The 19,360-nt window shown below is 41.8% G+C and overlaps 1 protein-coding gene across 3 annotated transcripts; it reads left to right on the top strand.

Moving 5' to 3' along the window:
• The first annotated feature begins 486 nt into the window (after positions 1–486).
• HNRNPH1 (heterogeneous nuclear ribonucleoprotein H1) lies at positions 487–15,479 on the top strand. Of its 3 annotated transcripts, none has more exons than XM_040344686.1 (12): positions 487–596; positions 944–1,056; positions 1,136–1,291; positions 4,239–4,382; positions 6,595–6,733; positions 7,229–7,401; positions 8,075–8,146; positions 8,244–8,350; positions 8,644–8,779; positions 9,730–9,813; positions 13,321–13,419; positions 15,082–15,479. In XM_040344686.1, the coding sequence occupies exons 2-12, from the start codon at positions 969–971 to the stop codon at positions 15,198–15,200; spliced, it is 1,317 nt and encodes a 438-aa protein (XP_040200620.1). In that variant the 5' UTR covers positions 487–596; positions 944–968; the 3' UTR covers positions 15,201–15,479. The 3 variants fall into 3 exon arrangements, with proteins under 3 accessions (XP_040200620.1, XP_040200621.1, XP_040200619.1); XM_040344687.1 differs by having other exon boundaries at positions 498–607; positions 13,324–13,419; XM_040344685.1 differs by having other exon boundaries at positions 498–607.
• Positions 15,480–19,360: the final 3,881 nt, after the last annotated feature.

Below are 19,360 nucleotides of genomic sequence, written 5' to 3'. Positions count from 1 at the left end.
AAAAAAAATTGGGGGTGAACCCGCGCTTTAATATGTGTTCAGGTTTAGCCTAGGTTTACATTGGTCCGATTTGGCATGTCAAAAAGCATGCCAAATAGGCAGCTACTGATTCCCAAAAGTAGTTTCTGTACTACTTTTGGCGACTTTAGGTGCGATTCCAATAGAGATCTGCACAAATCGCCCCTGAACCCGCAGCAATGTAAGTTTAGGCTTAAAGGGCTGGCAACCTCCCACAGAGGCACCAGGAAAAAGTTTTGCTTCTGTTCTGCTTTAACTCCAACAAAATAGTAAAACTAAAGCAGTTCGTATTTCAGTCTGAAACCTAATCAGCTAAACTTACTTTTAGTTTTCTAAACACTCTTGGGAGTTTTTTGTAGTTTGATACTTTGTTTGCAACGGTCGCGCTGAGCCCACGTGTACACCGCCCCCCCCCCCCCACACTATAAAACCGCGCTCATAAGTAAGGAACAAAGCGGGCCAGCGCGTCACCGGTAGGGGGCGGGCAGATGATTGTGCGCATGTGCAAGGTTACCATTATTACTTCCACTTGGCTCTGCTTGTTCCTCAGAGCGCGGACGAGTTGTGTGTGTTAGTAGGTAAGCCGCAGGTGAGACTACACGGGGTTATATGGGTTTCATTGACTTGTTTTCGGTTGCGTACAATGGTTATGAAATAGTGTAAGCGCTTCACAATGCTGCTTATGTTTGTGTGAAGTGGCCACCGTTGGTGTCGGAAGAGGCCGTAGAGTTGCATGGTATATGTTCTGTAGTAATACGGTATTATTTGCCTTTAGCCTACCATAGCCGAGTTCAGTGTGCGTGTCGGGCTGTTGCCGTGGCTTTGTTGTGTTAGCGGTGTGTATGTGTGTCGGAGTGAGCGAGGCGCGGCCGCCATTTTGTCTTTGTGACGCTGTTCTGATCTGTAATCACGTGGTATTCCGCAGTCTCGACTATCCGTGAGAAGAGAAAATGTCCGAAGGTGGGGAAGGGTACGTGGTGAAGATCAGGGGACTGCCGTGGTCCTGCTCCACAGATGAAATCGAATCGTTTTTCTCAGGTACGATGACTGCAATGGAAGCTTTTATTTTAAACGCTTGAGATGCCGGCTCCAGCTAATTTCGCGTGCCTTCTTTCAGAATCAAAAATCCTTAACACAACACATGGCATCCACTTCATCTATACCAGAGAAGGAAGGCCGAGCGGGGAAGCGTTTGTGGAGTTCGAAACAGAGGAAGATAGCAACATAGCCCTGAAAAAAGACAGAGAGACCATGGGACATCGATATGTGGAAGGTAAGTGCTCCCTGAGATCGGGGTCGTGTGGTGGTCGGCTGCATCTGAGCACCACAAACTACCCCATGTCTCCATGCCTTATTTTAGGAAATCTTTTTGTAAAACGCCCCCCTTAGCACCTACCTCCATCTTGAGTAATGGCAGATGGTTCATGTAGCATTTTACTTCCTGGAATCCATCTGGCCTTAGCTCATGCATGTGGGTGTGTTGAGAAACCCTTCTCCCATGAAGTCTCCTGAGACTTGACATTTGCCTAGGCCTGGAAACCAGGAAGTAACTGAAGCAATGTTTTAACCTCTTTTTTATTTACACAAGCATATAAGATGGTATATCTATTTACTAATAGCAGCCTAAAGATAGTCAATGTTTAAAAAGTTTTTCTTTCACACTCTGTTCAAAAGTGTTTGCGGTATTTTTTTCGATTCCGGACTCTAATTGTGCAACTGGAATTTTAGCATAAGAAAAGCAGTTTTCATTTCAATGGGGAGGTGTGGTTTGTTTTCTTCTTTTTTTTTTTTTCTTTTTTTTTTTTTTTTTTCTCTCCCCCAAAAACGCAGCATGTTACTTTTTTTCTTTTCTGCAACACACTGCAGCGAGGAGTTCCACATAATTTAAAAAGGTGTGGGTCCCCTCCCCACATGGATCCATGTGAAAGATGCCTAGTATGCGATGCTGAGCAATATCCTTATTCAAAAATGATCCATACACATCCACTAACTAAATAAGCTTACATATGTGTAGTTTTTTTTTTCTGCCCCCTTTTTTTAAAGTAATCTCCTACTACTGAATTTTGCGTATAGGAAGTGTAAATATCTCCAAAATGTGCACAGTTTAGGAGTAAGGATGAGCTCCGGCGTGTTCGCATAGAACACGTCCAGAGCCCTCCAGGAAGTGAGCACGGTGCTGCGCTAATCACAGCCAGGGAGACATTGTCCTGATGCTCGGCTGCAGGGATTGTGAAATGTCTCCCTGGCTATTAGCGCTGTGCTCACTTCCTGACGGGCTCTGCACGTGTTCTATGCGAACACGCCGGAGGTCATCCTTATTTAGGAGACATTTACCTGTACATGCAGCTGGTGAAAACACTGGCACGTGCGATCTGAAAGAACAGCCGCCTGCCGTTCCGGCCATTCAGTGCCTGAGCCCACCTACTCAGAAGAAACTCCATGGAAAATGTCAGTGGTGTGCGGGCGCCACTGGAAGGCTTTGTTCTAAGGTAAGTATTTCAAGTGGTTGTAAACCCTCAGGGACAAGTTACACCTACAGGTAAGTCTAGATTAAGGCTTACCCGTAGGGGCTTGCAATATCTCAGACCTACACATTTCCAGATATTTGCAATTTCCCCGAGCGCTGCCTTCTGTGCATGCGCCATCTTGAAAGGGTACGCTGTGCCATTTCAAGCTGGGGTCATGCCGTTAAAGGCAAAGACATACTTGGGGGGGGGGGGGGGACGCCCAAAAAAATGCTATACATCTAAGATGGTGCTGCTATAAGACCAAAGACCGTACAAAACAGTTGTAAGAAATGTTTGGACAGCACTCTGGAAAAACCTTCTCGGTTGCCTTTCATTGGTAAAAGCATTCAAACACCATACATCACAGCAAAGACAGGGGCATAAAGCTGACGTTTTGCACTACAATCAGTGCTTGCTCATGGCTATGAGCAAGCACTGATTGTAGTGCAAAATGTCAGCTGTATGCCCCTGTCTTTGCTGTGATGTTTGAATACTTTTACCAATGAAAGGCAACCGAGAAGGTTTTTCCAGAGTGCGGCTGTCCAAACATTTCTTTCTACAATTGCTTTGTGCATTGCCGGCACCTGGGTTTCTCTGAGAGGATACGGATTCATCCACATACCTAATTGGAGCGGTGACTATCATCTCTCAATTTCGTTTGACAGTACAAAACAGATTATAGCGCACACATGCAAAAATGACATTAATCCTGCAAGGCTAGTTAAAAAAAAAAAAAGCCTGAACATATTCAGAAATACGGGGGGGGGGGGGGGGGGTTGGTCACACTATATGGTCATATAGTGCCAAGCCCACTTACTGCGGCAAAGGTACCCTGAATTCGGACTTTGCCACAGTAAGTGGACTTGGCACTATATGACCAAACAAAATAGTGCGAAAAAATAAGTGTATACTTATCCTACTTGATAACAACTTTTATATATAGTATTGTATCAATAAGCTCCCGTTCACACTGGTGTGTACCTTCAGAGAGATTTCAAAGCGTTTTTCACTGTCTGCTTTATTGCGGCTTGCGATTTCATTTAACAGGGTGCAACGTGTCATGTGATTTGAAACTGTCAAATCGCACTGGTGTGAACCAGGGTTAAACACCATACAGATGTACTAACACATGTTAAATTATATAGTAATGGTAGTATAAATCCAAACTAACCACACACAATTTTATATAATGCAAAAAAAAAAAAAACCTTCAATAAGCACCCTGCTAGTGCATGCATAGAGCTAATGAGGGCAAATAACAATAGACTGATATTAGCTGACTCATGGCAGTCGCTTAGGGGTTGTAAAGGTTTGTTTTCTCAATGGATTCATTTAAGCTAGTGCATTGTTGGTTCACTTATCCTTTGATTTCCCTTCTAAATGTTTTTTCTTTGTCTGAATTTCTCACTTCCTGTTCCTCCTCAGTGAGCATGGAGATGGGATGCCACAGGTCGCAAATGCGACCTGGTGCCTGGGGTTTGTCGAGCCTTGGCTTAAAGGAACCGATTTAGAAAATAAAAAACCAACCTTTACAACCCCTTTGGACACTAGGATTTCAGTTTTGCTATTGCTGTGCCGACCTTCCAGACATTGTCAGCCCTTGTCTTGAAGCATTTGAGCTTACTGATTGGTTCCTGTTATGTAAATTTGTTGGTGTTTATACATGTATAATTGCCCCATAATGACTTTTTTTTTTTTTTTTTTTTAAAACAGTTTTCAAGTCTAATAATGTTGAAATGGACTGGGTTTTGAAGCATACTGGTCCTAACAGCCCTGACACTGCAAATGACGGCTTTGTTCGTTTAAGAGGCCTCCCATTTGGCTGTAGTAAAGAAGAAATCGTGCAGTTCTTTTCAGGTATGTTCTGTGCTTAACAGATATATTTTTTTTTTCTCTCCTTGTAACTGTCCTAAAGTAAAACATGGTTCATTAGAAATAAAAGCTTTTAAGTTTTATAGTGTAAATGGCTGCCTATTTTAGAGGAAAAAAAAACTTTAATTTCAGGGAAGCACTCGCATGATAAAGTAGTTGGTAAAGCTTAAGTGACTGCAATCACTGTTGCCAACATTGCAGTTTTTAAAAATGTATGTTCCCTCATTGACACTCTGAATCCTTGGTAAAAATGGGTTCAGAGTTGTTACTGCAAGCTAAGGTGCTTTTACGCCTTCCCCTTTTTTCACCTTTGCTTTTGTGTGAAACTTTTATTTTTATTTTTTCCCAGTTTAACTTTTTTTATATAATAAAGATATAGATATAACATTTTTGCATTATCAGCTTCACTTGATATAAATTTGTTTGTGTAAAATAGGGAAAAGTTTGCAACCTCCTAGTAAAGATGGAGGGAGAGATCTTTTTCCTTGCCATGATTTTACGGTTTCTGAGACGGCTCCTCCCTCCCCAGCTCAGTACTCTCTGCTCACGTCATGGCTATTGGTCCAGGCACCGTGTTATCGCAACAGTGTATCTGCCAGGTGCCCCATCTCAGCCTCTCAGTGAGCCGCTGAGACAGCAGCTCCCCGCCCTTCCACACCTTAGCGCTCCAGTGAGCGAAGAGGAGGCAAAGCAGAGAGATGCTGATTGACAGTTATCAGCTCTCTGTTCGGAGCTGTGAGAACCAAGCCATCAGCAATGTTCTCAGTGTAGAGGCACCGGGGGACTGATGCTGCATCTACCTAGGCAAGTATAATGGAGGGGGAAAAAAAACTTTTATTTTTTTCCAGTCTTTTGTACTTCTAGAAAACTCGCATCCTCTACTCTAGTATTCATTTTTTATAAAATATATATATATATATATATATATATATATATATATATATATACACATTTTTGGCAGTGTCATGTACTGCTTTTTGTAATTTATAGGAAATGTACATTTTCAGTTTCTAAGGTGTTATGAACTTGAATGATTGGGCTGATGCAAGTAGCCAGCAGGTTTTGCAGCGCCACACAATTTTTAAAGCAATTTCATTTTTAAATTCACAAACCAATATCTGCAGTGATGTGTTCCAGTGGATGCTGTTTACAGTAGAAATCCATGATCCCCCCCCCCCCCCTGCCTCCAGATATCAACCCTCACCCCCCTCATCTTGCAGTGCTGTTGGGGTTAATGTTTAGAAGACAGCCAGATGACAGAGCTGGTACACCTGCAATATAGCATTAGGGATTTTGGATTAACAGGAACTGGCATACTGAACACAGTTCATTGTAAGTAGTGACCATGCACTCCCTTTTCTGGCTTCCCTTTTTATCTTGGCAAATAGACAAGGTGAGGGAGCGCTTACTGGCTCAGTGTGTATAAATTACACTTGACATTAAAGAAAGCAAGCCTAAGTAAATCAAGTGTGTGCTGGTAACATTCCGCCAGTTTAAAACTGGCAACTCAAAGGTGCTTCCAAGGGAAAATATTTTTTGCCCCAAGCTAAATTTTATTTATAAATGGTGGACATGGTCGCGCGCCCCCCCCCCCCCCCATAAACTCTTCATTGGATGATTGTCACAAGCGTTCATCTAATACTTTTAAGGACTTCCATCTCTAGTGGCCAAAATGTGGTAGGTTATCTTGGATTAAAAATGCTGCATTTTGGCACAATATGGAAGCCATGGTAATAAAAAAAATTATGCAGCCTCGGTATAAATTTCAGATTTTGCAGTTCCTCTCCATTCTTATGGATGTGTTGTCCTCAGGACGGCTCGATTACCACTCATGCATGGGAATGTTTGGAACCATGGCACGCATGCGCACTAAAGTTATTCAGGTCTGTCCCTGCACTAGGTGGGGAAATTAAGACAATTTAACTAAAAGCAGGCACACAACTGGTTTAGTATTGGCAGATTTGTTTTTGCCTAAAGGTTTTTCCACAATTTTATTTTTAAATGAAAACGGCTTAACTTACAAATTTTATTTTATTTGAAAAGTAATGTAGCTATGAGTAGAAAGGAGAATCGGTACTGCATGTTTTTGGTAAAATGTTTTGCTGCCCTAAATGTGTACTGGTGTTATAAGTATGTCTGGGTTTGTAAAATTTTAATGTTTACCCCCCCACTGGGGTTATTTGTCCTTGGGTTGAAGGGTTGGAAATCGTGCCAAATGGGATAACATTGCCGGTGGACTTCCAGGGGAGGAGTACGGGGGAGGCCTTCGTGCAGTTTGCTTCACAGGAAATAGCTGAAAAGGCTCTAAAGAAACACAAGGAGAGAATAGGGCACAGGTGGGGATGGATGGTTGGTTGTCACTTTTCTTATGGTATATAGTTTTTGATAAAGAACATAAATTTAATCTGATGTAAGTAAAGAACTTGTAAAGTGTGAATCCAGTCTGGTTTTGAAAATGACATGTCCTGATGTAAATCTGTTAGTGTTGCCATAAGAAAATGTGATGCTTTCTTGTTTTTATATTTTAATGTTTATGGTGTAAAATTACTTGTCACAATGGGTTTATCTTTTTGCACCCGTGATTGATACTACTTGCGCAACGTGGCTCTTAATTAAAAAGAAAAGCCTTGCGCTATACTTGCATAATGTTCATTGTAGTCGATCATACCATTAAAAAGACCACACAATTCATGTGATATACTGTAAATGTTAACTGGTTTTTATAAATTGTATTTTTCTTGAAGATATGATTAACAAATGTGTCTTGTGTGTGCTGTTGTGTATGTTAATAATGCATCTCCCTACCCCATCCCCCCCCAAATCCCATATAGGTACATTGAGATTTTTAAGAGTAGTAGAGCGGAGGTTCGTACAAACTATGATCCTCCAAGAAAGCTTCTTGGCATGCAACGCCCAGGACCTTATGACAGACCAGGTGCTGGGAGAGGCTACGGTGCAATGGGGAGAGGATTTGATCGCATGAGACGTGGAGCCTATGGAGGCGGTGAGTTCTTGCTGTTCATGTTCTAGCTTATTGCATACATATTACTGCACCAAAGTGCTTCAAATCTATGTAACTAAAGGCTTGTAAATGTATTAGAATCTACATGTCTTGGGGTAGCTCTAGCATCTATGGAGGCGCTGTAACTTTGCTACAGGAGTGTAATGTTTGCTGGACTTTAGTCACTAAAGTCTTATATTGGTGCAGACTTTTAATAAAAAATAAATAAAAAAAATCTGACCAAACCCTTGAACCCTTTGCGTGTGGCTGGCGTTCTAATAATTGGGAGAACATTTCTATTGGGCCTCTTGCACACTGCAGCTTAAAGCTCAGTACAGATTATTTTTTTTTTTTTTTTACTGAGCTAAATACAGACCATTAATTGTAATGTGCCTATGCACACAAATGTGTAAACAGGCGCAGTGTGTTCAGAATAATTCTGCGTTTTTGGTCAGATTTATGCCAGATTTATGCCTCGTGTGCAATTGCCTATAACATTGTAAATGTGAGAATAAAAAATGCATGCGCATGCATACAGCAAACTACTGAAAGATGCTCAAACAAAAGTACCATGTGCAAGAGGCCTAAACTTGTCTACTACTTTTAACACCAGTTCAATACTTTTATGTAGTAAAACGACAATCTACATGTATTCATACAGAATGTGTTTTTACAGGATATAGTGGCTATGAGGAGTACAATGGATATAATGAATACGGTTTTGGTGCAGAACAGAGATTTGGAAGAGGTATGTATGTCGTGTGTGGGGTGTGGTTTTTTTTTTTTTTTTTTTTTTTTTTTTTTTTCTCGTGGGTCCCCTCTTGTGACAACTCTTTTCTCAACAGTGTCGGACAATAGGTATGCAGATGGTTCTAATTTTCAAAGCACTACAGGTCACTGCGTTCATATGAGGGGCCTTCCTTACAGGGCAACAGAGACGGACATCTATACTGTAAGTGAAGTACAATTTTATTTATCTTAACGACTCTATCTCACTAGTTGGTAGGATAGAAAGTGCTTGAATTGCATCTGTTAGATTTGCTGTAACTGAAGAGTTTTGGAGGCTGTGGCTTTATAGCTTATAGTTTCCTTTAGTAAACCAACTTGTATATCATTTAAGTTTTTTTGTTTGCATTAGTGTCTATATTAACTATATAAAGTTAACCCCCCCATGGTAAAACCCAATAAGTAAGTTTAGCTTGTGTATTTTCTGTTCTTATATAATTTTTTTTTTATTTTTTGCAGTTCTTCTCTCCCTTGAATCCAGTAAGAGTTCACATTGAAATTGGGGCAGATGGCAGAGTCACTGGAGAAGCAGATGTTGAATTTGCAACGCATGAGGATGCAGTGGCAGCCATGTCTAAAGACAAAGCCAATATGCGTAAGTGACTTCAGCTTCTAGTTGTGGTGAAAAGACCTTTTGAGTACAGTTCTTGAGGTGCACAACATGCCTATCAGCAAATGCCTTTGGGTGTATACTTTCAAAAAAATAGGTGTTTGAACTGTCTTTGCATTTTATGCTCAACATTGGAGTATGCCACATCACTCTCTTCTAACCACTCGAAGACCAAACCTTTTTCTGACTTTACATGAAAAAAATGTTTTACTACTTAAAGCGGAGTTTCACCCAAAAGTGGAAGCCGAAAATGGGGTTTACATGGATCGGATACCGGCAGACATGTCACTGCTGACATCTGCCACTCCATAGAGGTGAAGCGGGAACAAAAATTGTCTCTGGACAGCCGCACTCTGAACAAATTGTAGCCTTTATTAAAGTGACAGCACTACAATTCACAGCAAAATAAAACCCGACTGACGCGTTTCGCACTGAAACTAGGCTACAATTTGTTCAGAGTGCGGCTGTCCAGAGACAGTTTTTGTTCCTGCTTTGCTAAGTGCATTGTCTGCACCTAAATTGTCTGCAGCGGAGGATATTCATCTGGGTTCCCACCTTGAGCGGCTACTCCCTTTTTCCTCCACTCCATAGAGGTGCATGGAATATCAAATCGCGTCTGCCTGAAACTGACAGGCGGACCTGATCGGAGCAAAAAGGCCCAATACTTTTATCGGGGAAATAAGCGACCCAATTGGATACAAATCAGGCTGCTTATAATTTGGCAAACAATTTTACAGTGGTGTATTTGACTCCTCGTGTAATCCTCTGTAGCAAGCTGCAAAATATTTAACGTTTTTTGATCCAGAATTACTGCTGATAGTGTATTAAAATCTGCTAATACATTCAACACTAACAAATTTTAGTCAAACCCCAGCTCACACATTTAAAATCTGCAACAAAGTGTTTAATCTTTTACATTTTCTTTTCTTGTTTAGAACACAGATATGTCGAGTTGTTCCTTAATTCAACGGCTGGTGGAGCTGGTGGTGCATATGGTGGACAGATGATGAGTGGACTTGGTATGTATCAGAATTTTTTTATTTTTTTTTGTAATGGAACATCCGCTTTAAAATGATGGGTTCCGGTTCGTTTTTTTTAATTGCAATCTAAATTTCTGTGCTCAGTAAATTGGCAGTTATAATTCTAAAGAACACTAAGCTTTTTTTTTTCTCAACGTTTTAAATATAAATTATGATAAAAATTAAAGTTCTATGATCAGGTATAAAACCCAAGGACTTATTCTCCAGAGACAGGGAATTTGAGCATGAAACGCTCCCATCAGTGTAAAAAAAAATATTGGACTTTATTGCAGAAACATTTAAAAACACTTTGCATAACTTATTAAAATATTCCCAGCCAACTTCTATCGGTTGGCTTAAGGATCCTATTGGCCATCTAAGGTCCACAGACCTATCCGTTTATCTAGACATGGCGGAGGTCTCTCTCTCGTGGATGACGGGGTCTGTCTCTGCTCACTGTGCACCTGTTGAAGCCCCCGCTGTCATCTATGGAAGTTCTAATTGGATGAAAATGGGCGGATCCATTTTCAATCTGCCAGATCGATCCCTCTATGTAAATGGGGTTTCCATCTGGCTTTGGCGGATTGTATATTGATGGATGTCAGGGGACATGTCACTGCTGACATCCATCGCGCCATAGAAGTGAATGGAGCGTCTGATCGGGTCCGCCTGAAAAACGGGGTGGACCTGATCGGACAACATGTGTGAAAGGGGTCTTGCTCTATTTACCTTGTATGCTTCTTGTTGGCTCTCTGCCCATGAATGACCATAGATCTTTAGGAACAGCAACTTTTCAATATGCTTGAAGGGATATGCAGGTCAATGCCCTTAGCTGAATTGAAAAGTCTTGGTTTAATAACGACTGGCCCAAAGGTGATAATTGAGGGTTTGGTTCCCACATATATTTGTATGGTTCTTTTAGCCTCCTTTTTTAAGAAGTATAAATCACAGTAAATCCTGGTCCAGAGGAAGTCTGGCCGGGTTTGCACTTGTGCGATGCAGGAACCCTTCAAATCCACTGCATCAGACTCAAACAGTTTACACTGACATATGCATGAGTGTCAATACATTATTGCCCCCCCCCCCCCCCTATTTCAGCTTGTATATCGCATTGTGAACCAACATGAATCGGGTCGTATGGGTGTGATCTGATTCTGGTGCAAACCAAAAACTGTCATGTGGGTTTGGTCCGGATGTGATATCGGTTATAACTATCTGGCTAAAAATTGTGTGTTTGCGGTGCAATCTCGCAGAGTGCGCTGTGTGAAGATTATATATATATATATATATTTCTATATAATGTACATCTATATCCCCATATCCCCCAGAGCAAGACCAAAGCAGAACTCCATAGATAAAGGATAGTCACTGTTTGTTCTCCATAAACATAAGTATTGAGGCAAGTTTCTTAGTGATATATCGGTACTTATCAGTCCTGCGGATGATTTCATCTCGGTAGTCCTTCCTCGGTCACTGAAAAGATGTTTGTGCCATTAAATAAGACCGTCCTTTCCAGACCAGATGTCAAAGCCTTTATTTTCTAAAGCATTAAGACAGGGATGTGGTCTAGTGTGTTTTGCAGTGTCTCTTCCCTAACCCTATTGTATATCACACCACAAAGGCACAAGGCATATTGGCAGGGGAAAAAAGTGTGAAACCAACTTTTAATGCGTACTTTGTCAAAACAGTTTTGACAAAGCATGCATTAATGTCGACCCTTTTTACCCCTACCAATGTGCCTGTTCGGGTGTAAATTGCAGCATATGGGTGTGCAGTCGTCCAGTCTTTTTTTTCGGGGTACACGCTCTGTCATTGCTGCAGACACCATTATTGCCGGTTCACCTGGAGCAGCAGGCTTGTTTTTACTTCTATGATGGCGGCTTTGGCATCTGTGGTCTGGAAATGACTGTTTGACTCTTAATTGCACTTCACACCTTTTCAGCGACTGCGGATAAGAACAAATATATCACTTTAAGAAACTTGCCTCAATACTTATCTTTATGGAGAACAGTGACTATATATATATGGAGTTCTGGGTTGGTGTCCAGTGGCTGTGTTATAGAGCGTCACACAGATGTGTGCAGACATAATATGCTATACTGCTAAATCTTTATAGCGCTGTGTATGGGTTGACTGGTTGTCTTTCACATTTAAGCCTTGTGCACATGTGATGTTTTTGGACTTTCACCATTATGTTATCCTATGTGTCCATTCACACACAGGCTGTTATGTGCAGTTTTTAGCTGGGGTGTTTGGCTTTAAAAATGAAAACAAAGCTAGTGGGTTCTGTTTTTTTCAGCTGTAAAAACGCTCAAACGTTAAATGTCACTCACTAGCGTGTTTAGCATTTTGATCCATTGAAAGGGAAATTTTATTCTTCCAAAAAAACTAAACGCTATTGCTAAAAGTTGAAAAACTCACTGCAAAGCTACTGGCGTTATGCGACGTATAGTGTGCATGAGGCCTTCTAAATTCCTGGACCAGGATTTACTGTGATTTATACTTCTGAAAAGGAGACCAGAAAACATGTATTTATAGACGTGGAACCAACCCCTGAATCATCTCCTTTGGCTCACAGGTGTTTTGAACCAGGACTTTCCAATTAACCCTTGGACTTTCTGATTTCAGCTCATAGGCTATTGAATAGTTTTTCTAAAGAGCTATGATCAATCATGGGCAGAGATCCCATACAAAACCATATAAGGAAAATAGATTCTTTCTACAACAAATTCTCTTGAAGGGACATTCCTGCTAAACACGGATGAATGCCAAACGATAGGAGTAGGCTGGCTGGAAATATTTTGGCTTTTGCAATAAAGTCAAATATTTTGTACACTGATGGGAGTATTTAATGCTCAAATATAATTTTTTTTATAATTTAAAGTTTTTAGAGGGGTTGAGCTTAGTCCACATTATCTCGAATTGTGGTGTTCTTTGGCTTTAAGTGGAGTGGCTCCCTCACCTAACTATATTAACCTTTGAGGAATGTGTGGTTTTTTTTTTTTTTTTATTTTTTTTGTAGTTAATTCTCCCCCATCTCTATTTAACGGCTGTAGTAATCGCCTACCCTTTTATTATTGGTGGTCTCTTTAGTTTCCAAAGACCCCTGTTCTGTCGGACATCAGGGCATGTGCCGCGCTTTCTGGGATTTATCAGTAACAATATCACCTTTATCAGAAACCATTACATTCTCTCGATGGAATTGCACAAATGATTTCCTGACAAACTTTTTATGTAGCATTACTCTTGGGTAAAGGTGAAACAAGAGTTTAAGGTTGCATAGAGCTTTCCTAGTGTAATTAAGAGGAGAAAAAAGACAATGAGCCACTATCGCACCTGGCAAATTGTCTGTCCTTCATGCTAGAAATTTTGTAACATTGTGTTTGGAATTGGCTTTTTTAAAATGATTTGTTTTTTTTAACCATATGAATGCATGTCCTTTACTGAAATTTGTAGTCTCTTTTTAATTGACATTAAGCAAATTTTTTTTTTTTTTTCGGCATGAAGCAGGAACACAGTCAAATTATGGCAGCCCTGGGTCCCAGGCTTTGAGTGGCACAGGATATGGTACAGGATATGGAAATCAAGCTAGTTTAAGTGGTTATGGTAAATATTACTTTTATAAAAAAAAAAAAATTAGTCTGTGCTGCATGTTGACTCAATGGAGTATGTGTTGAAGGGTTTGTATTCTTCACACTTGCAACTAACTGCTTGTTTAATACCATTTTGTATAGAAGACTTTCAGGTACAATTAAACCTTACTGTTATAAGTAATGCTGTTTTTATAAGTTGAAAAAAGGTAAATCCAGTTAATTTGCAAATACACATTTCTGTGCACTTAAAGCGGTGGTTCACCCTCCTTCACATCATTAGACCATTACATTCGGCATCGTAGCGCGAGCTACGGTATGCCGGTCTTAAATTTTTAATCCCCGTACTCACTGTGCTATCGCTCATTGAAGAATCCGACTCCCGCGGGGAATGGGCGTGCCTATGGAGAGGGAGGATGATTGACGGCCGGCTCTGGCACGTCACGCTCCCCAAAGACAGCCGGAGTAGGTCTCGGCTCTTCACGGCGCATGCGCACAGGCTATGCGCAGGCGCCGTGAATAGCCAAGCCTATTTCGGCTATTTCCGGAGAAGCGTGACGTGCCAGGGCCGGCTGTCAATCACCTTCTCTCACCATAGGAACGCCCATTCCCCGGAATCTTCAATGAGCCATAGCACAGTGAGTACGGGGATAAAAAATGTAAGACCGGCATACCGTAGCTCGCGCTACGATGCCGAATGTAATGGTCTAATAAAAAAAACATTTTTTTTTAACAGGGTGAACCCCCGCTTTAATGTTAGTTACTGACAATGTTTGTGCTCTGACACATTGGATCAGGTGCTGTAGTCTATAAAATCTTCATCAGTGCAGTGAAATCTTCCCATGATGTAGTTGGAGGGAGGTTTGAGTCTACACAGAGCAGATTTTCAGGCTGTTGGGCACCCTGCAGTCATAGTGAAAACAGTGGGGCAGGCACCTGGGACAGCAAGACAGATTCTAGACAAGTTAAACGGACTCGGGTTAACAAATACGCCTGAAATGCACTCAAATGTGGTTGCTGGAGAGCATTAGGCAGCAAAAGGTGACCAGGTCAATTTAAGTGGGCAGCTGAGACCAACTCGAAATAAATCCATGTCAATTGCAGCAGGAAAAGGTCTTAAACTAAATGGCAGCGAGACCACATGCAAGACTCCACTCTAGCAAATGCCCATCAACTCTTTAATTCCTCAGTGTTGACCACTTTAGGGTTGAAACTGGCATATGTGGAGGTTTTATGAAGGGTACCCAGTGGTCCAAATAGGTAGCTCCCTGCGCATGGTCTCTGGGTACATTGCTTTTAAAGTCCTGGGTTGGATGAAGTGGATCCTGATGCTCAGCAGTGGTGGTCAAGTGTATAATGTAGATGTGTAGAGGAAGCCTGGCTATGCTAGTAAGGTCCATGGAACACTGTTTTTGTAGCAGCAACCCCACCCCCACATTTTGGCCTTGCAAAGGCCACATAGACATTCTGTGCTTGACTCCTACTCTATCAATCTGTTTGATACTCATGCATTCCAAATACAATGCTGTTTTAACCACCCCAAAGTTTTTCTTTTTTTTTTTTCTTTCAGCCATGTAAATAGGATTACTAATAATGCAGTTATATGTTGCACTGAATCATTCTTAATGGCATACTAATACATATGTTAATCGACCATTTTCAATTTTTTTTTTTATAGGTAACCAGAGTGGATTAAACAACAGTTACTATGGCAGTGGAAGACAAGGATCAATGGGTGTAAATGGGATGGCTGGAATGTCTAGCAACATGAGCATGAGTGCTGCATGGGGAATGTAAACCGAGGAAAGGGGTGTCCTTTTTGTTTTTTTTATGACTGAGCTGATTATTGTGGGATTTTTTTGTTTTTTAAACTGAAAGGGTAACTGTACTTCCTAGCTAACCTACCTTTCCCTTCCCCCATGCTACCTATAATCTTCTGTACCTGCCTCACCAGTGGGCAACGCAGTACATGCGCTTCCTCTTTTCTGTAGGCAAGAATACAAAACCAATCCCCTTTCAAGCCTGCAGGTTTACAGTGGGGATTTTTTTTTCTTTTTAAGGGGGCAGGACACTATGGGGGGGGGGAGCCATGCATACGCTGTGTCATAGTTCTTCACTGTGTCCCCTGCTGGTTTGAGAGAAGTACAGTGATCTAGGTAGCTTGTGGGAGGAAACTATTGGGTTGCATTAATGGTATAGTCACCCTTTAATATTTCAGTATTCAAAATGTCAGATGCTCTTTTACAACTACTAAACGGGCCAATTTCTGCCATTTGGCTTTTGTAGGACAATTGTAAAAAATAAACAAAGGTAGCTGTGTTACTGTTTCTGCAATGCTTAATAATGTAAACATGAGTTTTTGTTCGTATTTTAATCCACTCTTGATTCCCTCTTTATGGCCTTGTTTTTGTTTTTTTATTTTAGCTTGTAATATTTGTTGCTCAACATTGCTCAATAAATTTTGCAAAACCTAACTTAATTTGCACCATGTCTTTTTTGTATTTAAATTTGTAAAGTGTTTTGTGTAGAAAACAAACATATTTGCTTTTTGAAACATTTACCGGCACTTGTTTGTTCAGTTGATCTTCTGACCTTTTTTGGAGCCTGTGTCAACAGGCTTTTGCTTTCTCATAAAAGTTTATTGGGAAACAAAACCCACTAAATGCATGTCAGGTCATCGAATGATCTAAATGTCTCAGATGCTGTAGACACATGCATTTACCACTTTACATGCTGTTTGAAACGTGCTTTTAAAGGCCCTGCCTCAGTAAGTGGCAGAGCAGGTGTTGCAGATTACTTGCTGGCAACTTCCCACATGAAGTCCTATTAACTATTAATAATTTTTACCCCTTCCTGACCAGGCCAATTTTCAGGTTTCAGTGCTGTTGCACTTTGGGTAGTGTTGCACAACAACACAATTGTCAAACTATTTTATTTTTATTCACCAAAATTTTATCTTTTTGTGGTATCTAATCACCACTATATATATATATATATATATATATATATATATATATTTTTTTTTATTTATTAAAACCTTTTTCCTCCTCAAACCCCAATTTTTTTTTTTTTTTTTTTTTTTTTTTTAAACAAATTTACCAGTTTCCCAGATTTTATAACAAACTCTCCTGCACGGTTTAGACTGCACTGATCAGTGCGCTGGTTATCTGTGTACATGTCCCCTTTTTTTGGGGAAGCCGGTTATCGGCTCTCCCTTCCTCATGATATGAGCGTGGGGAAAGGAGTGCCGATAACTGGTTTCTAGTTAAAGGTGTGATTTGACACAGCTGATCAGATTGAGGTAAAAGCCAATCAGCGGCTCTTTTCCAAGTGATCAACAGTGTTCTCTAAACACTGATCTCAGAGCATGGCAGGTGCAATCACAGGAGGCAGTGATGACTGCTTCCCAGAACTAGCTGTTCATGCTGTAGCTGTCAAGTGATGGTTGCAACGTGCTACTTCCAAGAAACTTGTAGTGATGTGGTCAGCAATGTGTGTTGGCTTGCTCTAAAAAGGAAAATTTATCTTATATTGTAAGGACATTTAATTGTGATCTCCTAAAAAGCTTATAGTAGTATTAAACCCTTGGGGAACTAGATGGTCTTCCCAAATTAAGAATTAAAGTGGTATTAAACCCCAAAAAGTCTCTACTATTGTAGGACACGGCTACATTTTGGCAACACATGAATCCGGTCTGTCTTCTAGCCCTCCCAGGAGTAGGATGCATAACTTTTTTTTTTTTTTTTTTTTTTTTTTTCTTAAATAGTGATACTGGGTAACAGGCCAGGTATAGTAGATCTTGGAGCAGTGTTTCTCAATTCCAGTCCTCAAGGCTCACCAACAGGTCACGTTTTCAGGCTTTTATTTTGCACAAGTGCTTTGAGCAGTTTCACTGCCTTAGTAATTATCACAGCTGTTTAATCTGAGGGAAAACATGACCTGGTGGTGCACCTTGAGGACTGGAATTGAGAAACGCTGTCTTAGAGCATGCTAACTGCACTCAGGCCCATCTGCAAAAAGCAAAAATGTCAAACACCTAGGCGGACATGTATGACAGTTGGACTGACTTTTTGCTCCACAGAATTTGTAGTCACATATCGTGATCAACCAACCACACCATAAATGCTGCAGTTTTTGGCATTTCCATTGAAATCAACCAATGCCTCATGAAAGTGACATGCTTCATAAGGTAACATGATGCAATTCTACAGTTCCTGTGCGAACAGTACTGTGATGCTATTGTAATCATGGCAGGTGTTGTGGCGCAGTTAGGCTTTAAAAATATATATTTCTCTTCCGTTCATGGACGGACACAGCAGCCTTTGACCTTGGTTATATCTGCTTCCTTCCAGGAGAGTTAAACAGGAAAAAAAAGCACGTTAAGTGTTAACACTTTCCTCAGTGCAGCTCCTCCCAGGGGGCGTGGTTCCCCGGGTATATCCCACACCCTGCTCTAGCAGCCTCAGTTTCTTTCTGCCTAACATCAGGAGAGGACAGGCACTCTGGAGTCCCTGTACTCTGGAGATTTTTTTTTTTTTCTTCGCTTTTTTATTTTTGTTCCATTTTTGGATCCTGTGATTCTTCTATCAACTGACTGGGTGACAGGCTGGGTCTTACTCTTGTAGTTCGGCCATCGAGCGTGTGCCGGCCCTCAGCTCGGCTCTGGGTCGTCCACGACAGGCCCCATTGCTCCAGGGGCGGCCGGGGAACTACATGTTCCAGGGCACACATATGACCGGTCTCTATGGCCTTGTCAGTGTGTCTGGCTGACAGCCATGCCGTTTGTGGACGTTGGTTCTGTCTGGGATACCTCCAGCCGGTGGTCGCAGGATGGGTAAGTAGTGGCCCCTTGCCCTGGCAAGGTGGTATGGGTGGTATTTTCCCCTGGGAGGTCGACTGAAGGTCCACCCCACTTTCCTCTCCCTTTTCCTTTCCCTCCTTCCCCATTCTGGGTAGCGGCTGTCAGGGGGGCCTTCTGGGGTCTCTTGATTATAACCGGGGCCTGTGTGTATGCGGGGACTTTTTTTTTTTTTTACAGTACAGGTGATGTGTGCTGCACTGTTACTGGGTGCTGTCACTGGGGGGTGTTTTAAACTGCGCAACGGCTGCCATTTTACCGTGGTTTACATGGCTCCGTGGCCATTTTCCTGTAGCCTGCTAGTGGTTTTCCCTCAAATGGCGGCCATCTTGGATTTGTATTGGCCTCGTGCGGTTGTTTTAGCGCTGCAAAAAGACCGCAAATATCCCTGAGGTGACAGGCGCAGCCAGCTTCAGTGCACCCCTCAGATTTTTTTTTTTTTTTTTTTTTTTTTCAGCTCACGCTGCACCGAGTGGGGTGGTGAGTTCCCTGGGGGCCTCTGCTTCTGTTAGCAGCCAGGTGGTGACCGGTGGGTGGTTCTGCCTTGCAGTACCGGGTGACACAGCGGTGGGGCATTATGGAGCCTGAACCTGGTACTTCTGCCCCAGCAATGCCTGAGTTAACCCTTGGTGCCCCTCCCCATCTGAGGCAATGTCAGCTGTCCTGGAGGTGTTTCTTGCCAGGTTTGAAGCGGCTAGTGGCCAGAAGGGGGGTAAAAAGCTCCCCCTCCCTAAGCCTGCTTCTGGGGATGTCTGACACTGAATCAGGCCCGGCTATTGCGTCTGGCTCTGGTTCTGTCATGTCAGATGTGGGCTTAACCCACGCGGACAGTGAGGATGCCTCTGCTTCAGGGTCAGTTGCTGACAAGGAATTTGGAGCTCTTATTTCTGCGGTGCACGATACTCAAACTTGAGGATTTGGCGGAGGCACCTGATGTGCCAGTCCCTTTTGGGTTCCGCAAACCGCCGCGCACCACGAAAGTGTTTCCTTATTTGGACAAATTATTGTACAAGGAATGGGATACGCCGCAAAGTTTTTGCCGTTCCAAAATACTTTGCGACCCGTTATCCCTTTGAGGAGGACTTTTTTTAAAAAAGTG

Source organism: Rana temporaria, chromosome 3 (assembly GCF_905171775.1).
Source record: "Rana temporaria chromosome 3, aRanTem1.1, whole genome shotgun sequence".
Lineage (NCBI taxonomy): Eukaryota > Metazoa > Chordata > Amphibia > Anura > Ranidae > Rana > Rana temporaria.
The sequence above is the reverse complement of the archived record's forward strand: the minus strand, read 5'-3'. Positions and strand labels throughout refer to the sequence as shown.

Bases quoted from the DNA above. Each gene is read 5' to 3' on its own strand.
- HNRNPH1 (XM_040344686.1), top strand. From the start codon at position 969: ATGTCCGAAGGTGGGGAAGGGTACGTGGTGAAGATCAGGGGACTGCCG. The intron at 6,734-7,228 runs GTGGGGATGGAT...AATCCCATATAG, and splicing joins AAGGAGAGAATAGGGCACAG to GTACATTGAGATTTTTAAGA. The intron at 8,351-8,643 runs GTAAGTGAAGTA...TATTTTTTGCAG, and splicing joins CAGAGACGGACATCTATACT to TTCTTCTCTCCCTTGAATCC.